Here is a 15,949-nt window from a genome sequence, read left to right as displayed (position 1 = left end):
ATATAATATTTTTGCATCTACTCAACATATCTAATTGGATGGATTTGATGACATTCCAGTTTTCTGGTGATTAGCTCCTGTGTATGAATATTGCTTTATTATGGTAACAGAGTATGCAGGCTTTGCTTATTTCATTAAATTATATGCACCTGACATTCTTTTGCATTCTCCATACTGCAACCATAATCCACTAATTCCTTGTTTTAGATGCTAATTGGATTTTATGTTTGTGCATGACCTGCTTGTGCCCTGCATCTTTTTTGCTTTTAATTGCTTTCTCAACTGTCTGCTATTGTTGTGTTAACTAACTGTTTTTTATGATGGTTACTTAGGCCTGCCTCTTTTTTAATGGGTTCAGGTTTGTACTTGTTCCTCGAGTTCTCTAGTCAAGCGTTATTATGGTTGAGTTTAAGCCTTGCCGTTTTTGTATCTTGGCCGGAGTCTTTTTTTATTGAGCAGGGCTATAAGAGGGCTTTCTTTGCTGGTAAAAAATTTGTCATCCTAGCCAAAGCCAAGAACTAAACTTGTCTTTTTTAACAATGCTAGCACTTTCTTCTCTCTTAACTAATCCATCTTTCCTTCCATGCCTTCCATTTTAAAGTCTCGTCTACCTCTGTTTCATATACAATATTGCATAAGAAGAAGTTTAGCACTAGCTGATTATAAAATTTGAGGACAGTAATGGTGGGATGTGGGATGGTGCAAGGGGGTGGGTAACTGATACTAATAATTATGAAAGAGGTACTTTGGTGACAGAAAAAATGAAGCAAGGATGCAGGTAGTTTGATTGTGCATGAGATATGAGAAAGGAAGGTTAAAGAAACAGCTTGCTGTTGTATTATGATGTATGCTGGGAGAAAGGAGGTGATGGATGGTGGTAAATCATGAGATAGAAATGGTAAGTGATCCTGTTTGAAGTACTAGGAAGGCCTAGAGCATTGGTATGATTTATAGCATTTTATGCTTAGTTTTGACATCAGTGCCAAGCTAGGTTGATATAAGTTTATCTTGAGCTTGAAGCATTTTAAATAGTGGCATTGCTAGTTCTAAAATGAGCTGCAAAACAATCTAGCTTTGTCTGGAGCTCACCAATTCCATACTTATATTTGGTTGTCTAAATTGCAACTTAAACCAAGCCTTTCCTGGAAAATTACATTTCCCTATCCATCATGAGTGTTTGTGCATGTATTTGGTGTACACTGTACACACCTTGATACCAGTGTGAATTTTTCCGAGTTTAGTCTTTCTTTCTTTTTCATGCTTGCATCAAAATCTTATTAAATTCTTTCATTTTCCATCGCAAAAGGCTTACTATTCTCCCAAACACGAACTTCTACCATTGAGCTTCATGTAGCAAATGTATCCTTGCCCACTTTAATTTTTAGCCTCTTGTTCTTATTCAAGCAATTCTTATATTTTTCCCTATCAATCAACCATGGGGGAAATTGTTTATTGAAGGGCGGTGGTAGGGTATATGTACATTTAAAAGTTGTACACAAAGTTCTCATTTGGAGCTTAAATTTTTTCATGTGTATAGTGTATTTATGCGCATGCATGTGTATGTGGTTGCTTCATTCGATAGTTCAGCATAATCATCCACAGCTCAGATATGTCTGGACCTTGTGGTGAGTTACATGATAAATACACATAAAAGCTTTGCTTTACCCTTGTTTAATTTGGATTTCCTATTATATGCCTTTGTATTTTATTTTCTAGAGACATCTTTGATCTTATATTTTTTTTCTTCTATGTTATGTGTTGGTTGAGATTTGTGAACCCTAATAAGTTCCCAAATTATACAATGTCATGCCATAGCCTTTTATCACATGATGATGCTAGGATAATTGGCAAGTAATTTGATGTTTACTCTTAAAGCTATTCATGAGTTTCACTAACATGCAGTGTTGTTAATGCAGGTGGTCATCTCTAATCTAGTGTCTGCATAATGTTAATGAGCCATGAAAATGTAGTTTAAATGAGGTATGCATCATCAGCTGTTCTGCCATTAAACTATATTGTTGTATTGCCTTAGATTAGCCATGTAAGCAAGGTTCGCTGTGCCAGTGCCTATTGCTCCCTACCGGGCATATTATATTGTACCGGTACTGAATCAATACTTGGTAAGAGGAGGTATCGAGTGTTGGTATGCCGAATCAACCTGTACCAATAACATACCAACATAATACTGGTATGTGTCTCAAAACCAGTATTATGAACCATGCTTGTAGGTATCCAAGCTTTAGATATTGCAAGGTGTGCATTGTTAGATCTGCACATATATACGCTGAATACATGCATAAAATGTTCACATTTATTCAGACTACACCTTAGTACACTTGGATGCATGTTGTGTGATTTTGACTTAATGAGATGTTTTACATTTCCTCACTTGCTCCAGAATATTTTGAATGATAGATTTGGGAAGTTTTCCTAGAGTAAAAGTTATTTTGACAACATGACTCTATTGAACAAGTATCAAACTGCTCCTTGTGTGCATGCATGATCCTCTCAAAACCCGACAACTTGTGCATGCTAGGGTGCCAAAAAGTTCACACTAATCCTCTGAGTGCTCATGGGTGTTGGGAGCTTTTCCAAGCAAGGTTTGCCATACAATAATTTACCATACCGAGTGTACCATACCGGTATGGAATTGATACACAGTCTCATACCATACGACACTTGGTACGCCTCGTCGTCTCGTACGATACTCCGTGTCGACATTGTAATAGGATGTTACTGGTACGGGGTTCGGTACATATGGCGAACCTTGTTTCTAGGAGGAATTAGTGCTACAATTGAATCTTATAGTGAATTGTCTTTTAAAATATATTATCAACCTTCTTTTTTCCTAAGAATAGTATTGGAATCTTCCACCTCCAGTGGATCTATTTTAGCTATTTTCTGGGCATCATCCATGCACCTTTACCTAAAGTTAAACCTTCTCTACCTCCTGTATGCTTGAAGCATCTTCTCCTTTATTTTATCTAGGAGATTAATACATCTTACTTGTCATGTGCTGACCACAAGAGTGATTATACCAATAGCTTATGTGACTAGACCTCCAACCCTACAATTCTGTTTCTTCTTTCATTCAGCTCTCTATACCTGCTAGTCTTTTTAATCATATTATCCTTTTTTCCTCTTTTCCTCTTTTCCTCCCTCTTTAAGCTTTCTTGGTTACTACTATCACTTTTCCTACGTTCTACCATTTATTTATTTTCTTGATATCATTCTTGATATTTAAATTTATGTAAAACTTAACCTTTTGATATCGTATTCTTGCACTTTTCTTTCATTCTTTTTTTCTAGGGTGGATATATGGTGAGATTTTTCTTAATTTTTTTGAAGATTGCTTTTGCCTTGATCCCACCCCATAGATGGAGATGGACCATGGTGCGGAGGCTGCAAGTGATTGACAATTTATTGATTGTCACAAGTATGTTTTTATGTAGTATATCAAAGTTGTTTTTTCCTAGCTTCTTGCCTTTTCTTTGGCTAAAGCCATGTGGGACCATCTTTGGGTGAGGTATGGACAACCGGGCACATTCATGAGTGCTAGCTCACCTAATTGCCATGTGACACTCTAAGATGATTACCATTTAGGATTATTTTTGTTAACTTGCTAAGTGACCAATTGGGGTAGTATTGGCTTGAAAACCTGTAATTGATATGACTTATGATTTCAATTGTAGCATTACATGGTTGTGGCAGTGTCACTGAGGTCAATGACCATTCTAATATATGATTTTTTTTTTATATTGTGAATTACTTGGACATTATTCGTTACTCTCCACAGGTGAATCCAAGCCCATTTTTGAGGAGACTCATCTGTGCTTACTGTAATCTTCTGGAGTACTTAATCCTGCAATGGTGTTTGTGGCTCCAAAATATTCAAGTTGCATCTGTAGTACTTTCCATTCTTCCTTTAGATGCCTCTGGCTCAACCTTTTGCCATTACCATAAAATTGCTGGCTCCATGATTGAATCTTAGAGCAAGTTTATGAAGCAATACCTTCACAAGTAATATACCTCTGTTGTTTTGGGTACATCATCTCCCACCCTGAGCCTGGTCTTCACACTCAGATTAAATCATTCCTTTTATATGATCGAGTTCACTATTCATGCTATATAACTGCAATCCACCTTGGCTCTGCCTTCACCACTATATATGAAATATCATTACTGCTCTGGCCTTAATTTTTGGTATTACTCATTTATTCACGTCACCCTCAGTTTTGCACCAAGTATTAGGATCTTTACATGAGCAACCCTTGTCTCTGCTATCATGACCTTGACCTAGCTTGAGGGTATCTATTTTGACCGCAATCTCAATTTTTTTAACACACCATGGCTGTTTCTATTTTGCATTATAGTTTGAGATAATGAGATGCATGAAGCAAACTCAGTATTCCTTAATGCATTTTGAATTGACTGGTGGCTTGTCACCTTTTAAGTGCTTCCTAGCATGATATCTATCTACCTCCTTTGCGATTTTTGGTGCTCATTGGTTTTTCATGTACCTTGAGGCATTCATTGCCTTTCCACGTGTGCTGCTTTTGTAGATCAAGTCTTGTCTCCTTGAGGCATTCACGGCCTTGCTCCTTCATGCCGGTCTACATCATGTCTAGTTGACTTCACCATCTCATATGCTGTGCTTCTATTTGCTTCTGTTAGCTAGATTATACTAACACTTGCCTTTGCCACATTCCTCATCAACTTGTTTTCTTATATGCTGACGCCACCATTTTTAGCACTTCAACTTTTACCCTTACCGTAGCTTGATTGGTCATATCTATCTACTCATTTTAGTCCCTATGTGTTTCTTTCATGGATACTGTTTCATCTTCAATACTTTCCTAGTACCATCTTAACTTGCCTGCTTCCCTTGCAAGACCATTATACCTTCACTTCCTTGACTTATTAGCTACATTTGTGCAGTCTAGCTCATGGCCGCATCTTTGGTGAATGGAGATGCATCCATAAGTATGCATGGGATAACAAATCTGCGTCTTAGTGTTAACCTTAGAATAGATATATGGTGCAAATAAATTTGGTATGTTCCTTCAAATTCATCTTCAGATAGATTTTATTACTTTATATGGGTTCTCAGTTTCCAATAGACTCAAGAGCTTGGTATTCTAAACCGTGCTGAACCGGCCGATTCAGGGCGTATCGAATCGGACCGGTTGGCTTCCATCATGGTTTAATTAAATGGTTCGGTATATAAATAATCCCAACCCACAACGCCTTTAGTTTTTTTTTTTTTCCGCTTCGATTGTTGCGCCCTTCGAAGGGCTTCTGTCCCTGGTGCTCGACAATGATGCCGAACGATGTCGTGCCGCCGCCGAGGTACATCCTTCCTACCTCTCCCTCCCGTCCTCCCTCTCCCTCTCCCTCTTTCTCTCTCCTCCCTTTCTGGCTCTCCATGTGAATATACCCTAAAATGGCATGGTACGGATCCGTACCATGCTGAATCAATCGTCGGCTGGTATCCCCTCTAGCACTGGTTGCGAAACTTGCTCAAGAGTCTTGTTAATTACCCCATAAAATTAAGGAACCTCTTTGATTAAGCAACCTTTTATGAATACTGAAAGAAAAGAAGACCAATTTAAAAGAAAATTGAATTTTATTATATTGCTGACTCAGTATTTACATGGCGTAACTAAGAGCATACTACCGGTGTACATAAATGAGTATATCAAAACTCATTTACATCTATATTTAAATTTCAAAGGCATTTACAATATACATCAAATTTAATTATATCCAGTTTAACGACATGGATATCGTCACATTATAATTTATCTAGTTAATGACAAAAGTTGCATTGGTTTGGATATGCCCAGTTTTGTGGCATGGAGGTCATTGTTTTATTTTTCATTTAACTAGTTTAATGACCTGATGATATCATCCTCATTCAATTTAATGACATGATTGTCATATTGTTTTGGATTTGTCCAAATTATTTGCACGGGGCTACTTTATTTTGAATTTGTTCGGTTTAATGACATCGTGGTTATTTCATTTTCAATTCATCCAGTTTAACGACATGGTGGTCATCATTTTGGATTTATCCAATTTAATGGCTTGGAAATATAATTTTGGATTTTTCCAATTTAATGACATGGTGTTGATTTCATTTCAAGTTTGCCTAGTTTAATGACATAATGGTCATTTCATTTTGAGCCTTTCGATCAACAGTAGCTCTTGTTTTTAAAAGTTAATTTTGATATACACCATAGAATAGACAAAAATAGTCTTTAAGATATTGGATGGATAAAAGCCTAGGCCTTGTAACAATCTCAGGTCAAATATCTAAATGCCATTGTGATATGATCATGTCATGATGGTATATATTTTAGAAAATGAATAAATTTGAGTTTTGAACATGTGATAGAAATCATCTTGATCTATCAAACACATTCGATGGGTCATTGATCAAGGATCATCACGAAATTTTAAAGATATTACATCCTTTATCAAAGCATTCTTTTGAACCCTTTGGATCGGTGATTCTATATCACTTAGATGCTTCATGACATGCCGTTTCTCTATTATTTGAGTAAAATTTTATAGAATAATATATAAAAATTCCAAAGGAGGATTATGCCACAACAGCAATCCAATAGATTGCACATGTAAGATAGAGCAATGCTCCTCCATTTTCTTTAGACCAACAGTCTTTATAATGAAGTCGTGCTCCTATTATGAGATTGATATTCCTTTTGAATGGAATGGTACTTCTTCGATGAGATTGATGCTCTTTTTTTTAGTGATATTCCTTATTCAAGGAAGTACTTCTAAGAATGCTTCTTTATAGAAGAGTCTTCCAAGTTTCCAAGAAGGTATTTTTCATGATGGTAATCCGGTGGATTCCTCATATTTGATAGATCAGTATTCATTTTATTAGACTAGTGCTCTTTAAAATGGAGCAGTGCTCCTATTATGAGATCAGTGGTCTCTTTGAACGGAGCGGTGCTCCGTCTATGAGAGTGATGATCTGTTTAGGCGTTCCTTGTTTAAGTGCTTCTAAGAGTGCTTCTCTTACTGAGGAGTCCTCCAAAAATTGCAATAAGAACTCTTCCATGATGGCAATCCATTGGATTCCTCATGTATGATAGACAATTCTTTTTTATTGTAGTGGTTTATATATATATATAATATAAATATATATATATATATATATATATATATATATATATATATATATATATATATATGTAAAGCAATAGAAGGTTTTGCAGAAGATAGGAGTAACTTCTCTTTCTTTTCCTTGATCCAACTCATCTTTGGAGAAGGCTCGTTCAGATCTCTCTCCCTTCTTTATTTCAGATTGCATTGGTTCGATATTTACAAAAAGCGCTCGATAACTTCTCAAAACTGCACAATCATATTAATAAGCACTTCCAGGGCATTGGATTTTGTATAAGCATAGTATGAGCCCTTAGATTTGATGTAGGAAATCATCTCCATCGCTAGATGGTTGATTTCAAATAAGAGCAAACCTTCCTGTATTATGGGAGTATGTAGAGGGCTTGTTTATGTTCTCTGTTTAGTTTCAGCTATGAAAGAATCCATATGATTTGGTATGATGGAAGCAGAACCGTTAGATTTGATATTTTACTCCCATGTGATAATTTAAGTTGGTTTGAGCCTTTAGTTTTGACATAAATAAACTATAACCATTGGATTTGATAGCCTTTCTATTATGAGGCTATAGTTAATCTCAACCGTTACATTAGACATGCATTCCTCATCATTACTGGATTTGGTAGAAGGGTTTTGTGATCATAATGGTTTCCAACACTTAGATTAAACATACACAAATCTACTGCCATTAGTTTTGATGCTTTTCTTGTTGGCTTATGAGATCCTAATTGATCTCAGCTATTAGATCTAACATAAAGCTATTGCTGTTGGACTTGACAGCCTTTTGAATGTCTATGAAATTAGAAATGATCTCAAACTTCCGATTTGTTAAAACAAATATATATCCATGACATTTGATACGGCTTATTCTATAACCATTGGATGATTCGTGGAACTAATAAATTAAATCAAATCCCGTCCATTGATTCTGTATTTTAACTTTATGGACTTTCAGATAAATAACATGTTTATGAGTTTGAGGAAGTAATGTTTTCAAGCTAGTCCAATTAGGCATGCTTAAAAGCCATGTGATTGACAAGATGGTTATTTTCCATATTAATGGACATAACTGAATCTGGTCCATTCTTGTTCAAGCACAGTTTTATGGACCGTTAGATAAGCATTTAACTTATCGTTTTTAGGATCAAATCTAGCAATTGATTTCTTAGAAAATTTTTTAGAGGTATTTGTTTAACTGCTCATGGAATAAATCCCATCTGAACAGCTATTAAATCCAGACCATATGTCAAGAGACAAATAATCTATGAACTGCTGGATGAATGAGTTGTCTTTATATGGAAAATATATGAATTTATCATGGATCTAATTGGTGTTTTTATGGCTATTCAATTGACTGCACATCTCAAATATTGATAAATTGAGCAAATATTGTTCAATTAATATTTTAATTTGGACCGTGTATCAAGTATAGGAGGCCTATAAACCATTAGATCTGCTGAATTTTGTGAGAGTTTGTGTATCTAAAACACCTCAAACAGCATGATCATGGTTTATCCTGGGAACTCTTCACCTTAAGTCATTTTACATCGATATTTGTAACATGATATCTCTGCTGGGCTCCTCCCTTGATAGTACACAATGAATCCATCTTTCTTAGGCTTTTGTTTTAAGATCTATCTTGGAGAGAAAAGTTAAAGTGGGAGAAGGATGTATGTGGCATTCTGTATTTTTGCTTGAGTAGTATTTTTCACACATGTGCAACTTATGTGGTGTACAATCCTTCATGTCCTCATCGGAACAAGGCATCTTATTCTTGTTTCTCAAGCTTCATGCGCAACTGTCTCTGGATTATTGTCTAATACACGGTTCCACATGTGCGCTTATTTATTACTCAGGCAGACTTGTTTAAGGTCAGGTTATTCAATACATTTCATGTACAATTGTGGTTGAGGTTTTGTGCATTTTTCTGTGAATGCATTCTGTTTTGTGTAGATGCACTTTTGTGTTTGAATCCTTGTACTACCTTAACCTTCTTGCCAATCATGTGCTTATTTCTCAGGCAACTTGTTTAAGGTCAGGTTATTCAATACATCACGTATAAGTGTGTGGTTGAGGTTTTGTGCGTGTAAATGTTGTTTATGAATGCATTCTGGTAGTGTAGATGCACTTTTATGTTTGAATCCTTGTACCATCTTAACCTTCTTGAATGCTTCCCAATTGCCATCTCCTTCGTAACTTCTTCATCTGGCATGTGACTATGGATGGTAAACTGCCTTCTGCTAGCAATCGAAGCAGTATCTATTATTACCTAGATAATGATTTCATTTTCTGCATATGTGTGTTTTTTGACAATGATACTTTGGTAATCTATAACTAACTTTCTAGTGCCATGAGGTCAAACATCAATTCGTGTGCCTCATGCTGCCAGAAGCGTGGTTGTGTTTATTTCTGTGAATCTCAATCCGCAGTTTGTTTCATGGGTGGTGGTTATTCTCCTTTCTTATGCAGGTTCAAGTTGCTTTGTTGAGATCCAGGGATCTAAGAGAGCACCAGCAGTCGAGTTAACAGTTTTGGACAAAATTTATTAGATTGTATTCGTTGACCATTTTCTCTGTTTCGTTGGATAGACGGACGCATGGGTCTTCTTTCTTTTCTTTTTTTTGTTTTGAGGGAACTTTCTGCAATTTATGCTGCTGAACCAAAAATAATGCTAAATGTTGAGATCTTCTGAATTCTAATTTCCCTGCCAATTGAAATGCAATAATTATCTGTTTTGGTCTACTAGATTCTGCGTGCTTTCTTTTGTGCGAAAAGCTTGAAGTTATTCTATTGCTTCTTAGAAGGGGAAAGTAACATTATGTGCTACCTCCAGAAAAATCGGCTCGATGTTCATGCTTCACAAGTGCTGGTTTCTTACTTTCCTGGTCCTCTCGTGCCTTATTAATTTCCTGATGTGATTGCATTCCTTGTGGTGTTTGACGTGGAAATTGTTGGAACTTGGTTAGGAGGTTTTTGCAAGTTGGATTCTGGGATTATGGGTAGGTGTTGAATGAATATTCAGAGACTGCACCAAACCTCTGATTCCAGGTAGGTGTGTATTGAAGACTTCTCCAACATTTTCTTCCTCATCCCCTTCTCCGTTGCAAGAGCTGCAGTGTGTGATTTGCCTGGGTTCCTGCAAGTTCCTACTTCCCCGTCTCCTTTTCTTCCTGCAAGTTCTTCTGATTGCACTGATCAATGAAAGAAGTTGGTGGAATGTAAACTTAAGTGAAACCATCCTCGCACCTTAATACACCTAATTAATTATCTGTACTACCCAATAGTTAAGAGCAATTAGTCGTCATGCTCTGTTAACATCAGTATCTTGTGGCTAGTTGTTAGGAGGGTGTAGAATTCCTTTCTAGCACCAATATTTTGATGGTTGGTTCTCATGATCTATCTGATCTTCTTAAGCATATGACAATTTGCTGTCAGTGACTAATATTTCTTGTTTTTAGGGAACCTATCCAAATGATTGGAGCATATTACGAAGAAAACATGCGGAAATAGAGGTTGCTTTTGTAGCACTCAGGTTAAGACTAACCACTTTTTACGGTCATTTGTTGCGGCACTAATGCCCAGCAAATGGAAGATTCAGCCAGGCGTCGCTCGTTATCATGCTCTATTGAAGTTAAAAAAAAAAAAAAGAAGAACAGATGTTCACTTGAGAGCTTCAGAAGCCCGCTTTTTTATTATATGATGCTTCGAGGACTTGCATGGTAAATTTAATTGAGTTGAATTTTGGGGTTGAAATTGTTTTGCCGAATGACACAGCGTTGGCAGGCGCTGCACGTCTAGATTATGATTCAATCTTCTTCCAAGTGAATTTGGAAACTCTTTTACGAAGACGAGCTGTTGTTGTATCCTTACCCTCACGCTGAAAGCGAGTTCGTTCATGCAAGTTATCATGATTCACGCAGAAAAAAAAGTGCCACATTTTATTATAGATACTGTCGTCTGGAACAGGATGCGCATGAAGCCTTAAATTCACTTATCATTTTACTCTCCCTTTTCGTTTTTTCCTTTAATGACATGGAATGCCTCTGTTTTATGTTTTTATATCTTTTTTGAAAATAATATACAAGTTCTTAAAAAAAAATTTACAGATAATAAATAAAAGACTCAGATATGGCTAATAAGCATATCTTAGTCTTCTTAATTTTTCTTCTTTGGTTTTTAAAGAGTTTGTTAGCAAAATGGCACATAGATTCCAGCTACAGCTTCATTTGAACAGGAACTTAGATGACTTGGTTCCCACAATTTATAGTTCCGGGTCCTTGGATGACTTGGTTCCTCTTATGCTCAAAAGGATCTGTGCAGAAACTAGCTCAAATGTAAGCATATGTTCTGACTTCATGCGTCCAACAGAGTGGTTGTTGTAAACCTAATAGGCACCAGGATCCCAAAACCATCATCCATAGCTCGATATGAAAATTGTAAATTGATTTTATTCAAACTTTTAACAGCACTGCATCTTTATGTCAAGAAAGGCCATTATTACAACAGGAGACCAAGTGAACAAGGGATTTGTTCTATAAACAAAACTCAGAGAAAGCTTTTCGGTCCTTTCAAAGGCCTACCTCCCTATGGAGGAGGGGTGCATGGCTGGTAATTACTGACTCTTAACCTATTTTCTAGTCGAATATCTGCATTTTGCTGGTGAAGTTTTGCAATCTCACCTTCCTCAGACTTCGCAAATCTTCCACGTACGCGGGGTTGGCTGTCTGCTAAAGCCTTCCTGCAGGCATACTGCAAAGTGCGCAACTTTTGTCATGGCAAGAGGCTTAGTGAACTTAAAAAAAAAAAAGAACAGACGTTCACCGGAGAGCTTAGTGAAAATTAATACCTGTCATGATTAGATGAACTGGTGAGCTAAAAAGCAGAGAAATCCACTGAGAATGCAACCTTAAATATGTTAATTTGTGTGTATAAAACCCACCTTTAATAGCAAATGCCATCTAATTGTACATGTTAAGACACCTCTGTTTCTCATATTTTGTTGAAAGTAGGTGGCTCAATTATATTCAAAAAACAGCTTCACCTCTATTGTTGATATTAACTTGGCAATATTGAGATGCTTTGCATACCAATGATGGTAGGTTTAATGATCCAATGCAATAGCAGGTCTTCTATGTTGTAGCTTGGCTTCAGAAGCCCGCTTTTTTATTATATAATGCAGATACACCAGGATGGCTTGCCACACTGCATGAAGTTATGAAGCTAACTTCTATGTACTCTTTCTTCAAAAAAAGTAGCACTCTTGATTCTCTTGTTAGAGAGAGAGAGAGAGAAAGAGTCAAGGGCATGAGAAAGGTGTTTATAGCATTGAAGGTAACGACTTCAATTTCCTTCTTTTAACTAAAAATTCAGAAAATCTATCAAGAAGAATGATATATATTTCAATATATATATATATATATATATATATATATATATATATATATATATATAAAAACAAAAGAAGGGTTAAAGCTGTTCTAATGCCAAGATGTGAAACGAAGACATGGTTGACAATTGAAATTAAGTTGAATTTGATCTACACGACCGATATTTATCCTCTACATAGATTATTAAATCCATGCATATTAAGAGAATTTACATACTCATAGTTTGTAAACAATGAATAACTGGAGTCAGAGTTTGCTTAAAAATCTGATCAAATTTCCGAAAGAGAAGAGAAAAGAACAAAGAAAAGGTCATCTATGAAAGTGAAGGACATGTAAGTAGATGACTTTCACAGTCTCAACAAATCTGGAGGTTCAGTGTTCGTTGGAGTATTGCTCCAAAGAAGTGCTTTCTCATGATTCCACTCTTGGAATTGACATTGTTGAATTCTTTTATCATTCCAAGAGTATGTAATGCCAAAGACCATTATAAAAAGGATGAGGAGTTCACATAATAGAAACTTGTTGACATTCCCAACCTACTTGATCCCAACAATTGCTACAGAAAGGTTGGAAGGTATTTGGCAAGTCCAACTTCCCAAAAATTATCAATCCATTTCATCGTAGATGCTAATCTTCTCAAAGTTTTGCTCCTTATTTCTTCAAGTGTCTAGTTTATCCTTTCCTTCTTGCTGGCTCATCCTTCAGAAAGTGTTGGTCTTGCAATTTATCATACGTAGGTTTTAGATATTATCACAAGTACTCATATGAGTTTCCCTAGAAAGTGTGGGTGTAGCAATTTAAAAAGAAAATACAAAGCTCTCAAAAGTAGCTAGCAGTTATTCAGTTATTCTGAATATCATATGTCTAAGCTTTTCTTCTGTTTGTTAAGAAGTGAATGATTTATGAAATGTTTCTGCAACAGGTGAGCTGCTGCAAATACTAGTTGACGGCCACTATTGTATAATTGATGAGGAATTGCTTCTACAGCTACAAATAGCAACACGAGAGGGAGGGGAAGGGGGGGAGGAAGCGATAAGTAGTAATTACCTTGATCTTTTTGCCAAAATTTCTTTTGGTCCTCTTCTTCCTGTATCTTGAAAGCTTTTGGCTCCGTTCTTCAATCTTGTCCTCAATCTTGACATCAACATTGGTTGATGAGTGCTGAAGAAAAGAACGAACAATGTCCACGTTACCAAATATCGGTTTGCTACTTCCAAGAGTCTGCCAGAAATATTGAAAATCAATGACCTCCAACATCCTGTGGAAATTGCCAGAAACAACTGAACATCTCTTGGTATTTATATTTAATGTAAAACACGAATTACAGGTAGCTTTTAGCAGTCACATATTACACTGCAGTTCTGTTAGGTATCTTGAACTCGGCTCTTCAAATGATGATGTATATTAAGACCCAGATATAAGCCTTCTTTGGCCAATAATAAGGAAAAGAAGTGCTTGACAGGTTGCTTCTCATATGAAGAAGTTTGTTTATGGCAGAACACAGAACAAAGTTTCAACAAACTCCTACAAGTTTCCAGTTTTATCAACAGAAATTACAAATCGTTCTTAATAAAAAATTAGAATGAGTTGACTTCTGCAGAAATCACTGGAGACTGCTTGCAGCACTTCGATAGCTAAAACGCATCCTATCAGATCTCAGAAACCAAGACTCCGTTTCTTTCTTTTCCGCCTAGCTTGAAGGGAGACTGGAAATGCATACTTTACAAATATCTCAATGCAGGTGGCATCAGCGACAAAGATATCGATATTTATAAGGTAAATATGTCAATTGGCTGGATGGTGTCGAAACATAGTATTCATCAAAGCATTGACAACTCATGGGTGACTTGGAATTTGGCCCAACTCATCCAATAGTCAGTTCCTCGTAAAAAATTGATGGAGTTTCGCTTAGGCTGTTAGTCCTTACATTTTCTTCATAGAAGATATTCTGACAGTACTTGGACCAGTTCGTTTTCTAAATCATATATAACATGGATCCTACATAGGAATTAGAAGTTGATAAGGTAAAACTTCGGGCAGCAGGGTCCATTGTTCAAAAACTCTTAAACAGAAAAGCTTCTGATGTTCTAGAAGAATTTATCAGCCAGCATAGCAATGCCACAGTAGTTGGAACAATAAACTGAACAAAAAAGAAAACAGTTGGTATATAGAAAAGCAAGATTTGATTCATTCTAACCTGAATATCTCCTTCACTGTATGCTCTTCTTATTCCAAATGCAGCCCCAAGATTCATCCCTTCAAATTCAAAAAAGCTTGGTCTCATATTGCAACCATTTATGTAGTCTGCTGAGCTTAGACATCGAAAGCTATCTCTCTTCTGTACTGGCCCCTCCATGACTAACTTATTTTCTTCCTCTACACCTGGAACCGTCTCTGGTTGAAGTGCAGGAATCTTAACATCTGAAGCCTCAGGGGATGGTTCTATGATAGCAGACCTGGCTAGAAGGTCCTTTTTGCAGTCATAGAACACCTCACTCAGTAAACCCTCATTTTGAATTGATTCCATGTGTGTGACTTTAATTGCTTCTGGACTGATGAGATTTCCATTGCTAGATATCATGGACATGGCAGCTGTATCGGGATCCAACGCAAGTACTGGTTCCTCTAAGATGGGCTCTGGAGCTTTGAATAAATCTCCTTCTCCTCCAAGGTCATACTCGGATAGACAAGATATCTGCACCAGGTTGTCCTGTATAAGAAAGCCATCGATCTTAACTACTCAAGGAAATCATAAATTTGAGAAATTAGTAACATGGTAATTGCACCAAACCAAGCTTTTTAGCCCTATACATGTACTAGCATTTCTTATCCCACAATTTGGAGAACCAATGACTAAGATTTAGCTTATCTCGTCGTCTACGATGGGACAAAAGGATCAGAAACACAGATGACAGAAGGAAAACTTAATCGGTCTCTAGTTTGAATAGGTAAACATGGCATTTAAGGTTGCCATTTCTTGAAATTATTTTTGTGGCTTTTTAGTATTTATGTTAACTAAGCAACAGGCTCCAAAAGCTGGAAGCTATTAAAAAATTAGTCGACAATGTATATCTGACCTTAACCACCCCCTCGCCGTTCTTGCGCAGCCTAAGCCATGCACATGGAAGAATTAAGTCATTCTTTCGAAGAAAAAAAGACCGAACATTACAACTAGGAACAAATAAATGGCTCAAGATAACAAATAAGTGAGTTAAATAAATAATTGACTTGGAGGGCATCTAAATAGATGATGACCTCTAGCAACCTGAGCTCTTATACCATATTAAGTAACCATTGGACCGCGTAGGTTAAGCTATTAGGGAATGGGTCAAAAATACATATCAGGCCTCAACGGTTTAACGACATCAGGCCTCAATTTGGATATCAACTATCAGAACCAATAAAATATGAGG

General features: G+C 36.5%; 2 protein-coding genes across 23 annotated transcripts in view; one reads left to right on the top strand and one right to left on the bottom strand.

Moving 5' to 3' along the window:
• The window catches only part of LOC103702521 (Tetratricopeptide repeat (TPR)-like superfamily protein), a 36,575-nt gene extending 26,681 nt beyond the window's left edge, over positions 1 to 9,894 (top strand). For 6 of the 21 annotated variants that reach the window (XM_088722272.2, XM_088722257.2, XM_088722273.2 and 3 more), the window contains 2 exons: positions 1,917 to 1,980; positions 9,619 to 9,894. The gene's annotated coding sequence lies outside the window, so the exon portion shown is untranslated. Of the gene's footprint in view, positions 1 to 358; positions 485 to 1,537; positions 1,626 to 1,916; positions 1,981 to 2,064; positions 2,189 to 3,348; positions 6,592 to 9,618 lie in introns of those variants that run through there. The other 15 variants (XM_088722271.2, XM_088722258.2, XM_088722267.2 and 12 more) reach the window with 9 other exon arrangements.
• Positions 9,895 to 11,620: 1,726 nt separating this feature from the next.
• LOC103702588 (zinc finger protein CO3-like) lies at positions 11,621 to 15,814 on the bottom strand. Of its 2 annotated transcripts, none has more exons than XM_039129596.3 (3): positions 14,734 to 15,814; positions 13,584 to 13,757; positions 11,621 to 11,898 (listed from the first exon to the last, which is right to left on the bottom strand). In XM_039129596.3, exons 1-3 carry the CDS (start codon positions 15,121 to 15,123, stop codon positions 11,734 to 11,736), a joined length of 729 nt encoding a protein of 242 aa, XP_038985524.2. In that variant the 5' UTR covers positions 15,124 to 15,814; the 3' UTR covers positions 11,621 to 11,733. The 2 variants fall into 2 exon arrangements, with proteins under 2 accessions (XP_038985524.2, XP_088578402.1); XM_088722276.2 differs by having other exon boundaries at positions 13,584 to 13,697.
• Between the last annotated feature and the right edge of the window lie 135 nt (positions 15,815 to 15,949).

This window comes from Phoenix dactylifera, chromosome 5 (assembly GCF_051530095.1).
Source record: "Phoenix dactylifera cultivar Ajwa chromosome 5, Ajwa_hap1_PhDact_Kaust_v1.1, whole genome shotgun sequence".
Lineage (NCBI taxonomy): Eukaryota > Viridiplantae > Streptophyta > Magnoliopsida > Arecales > Arecaceae > Phoenix > Phoenix dactylifera.
This window is presented reverse-complemented; position numbering and strand designations above follow the sequence as displayed.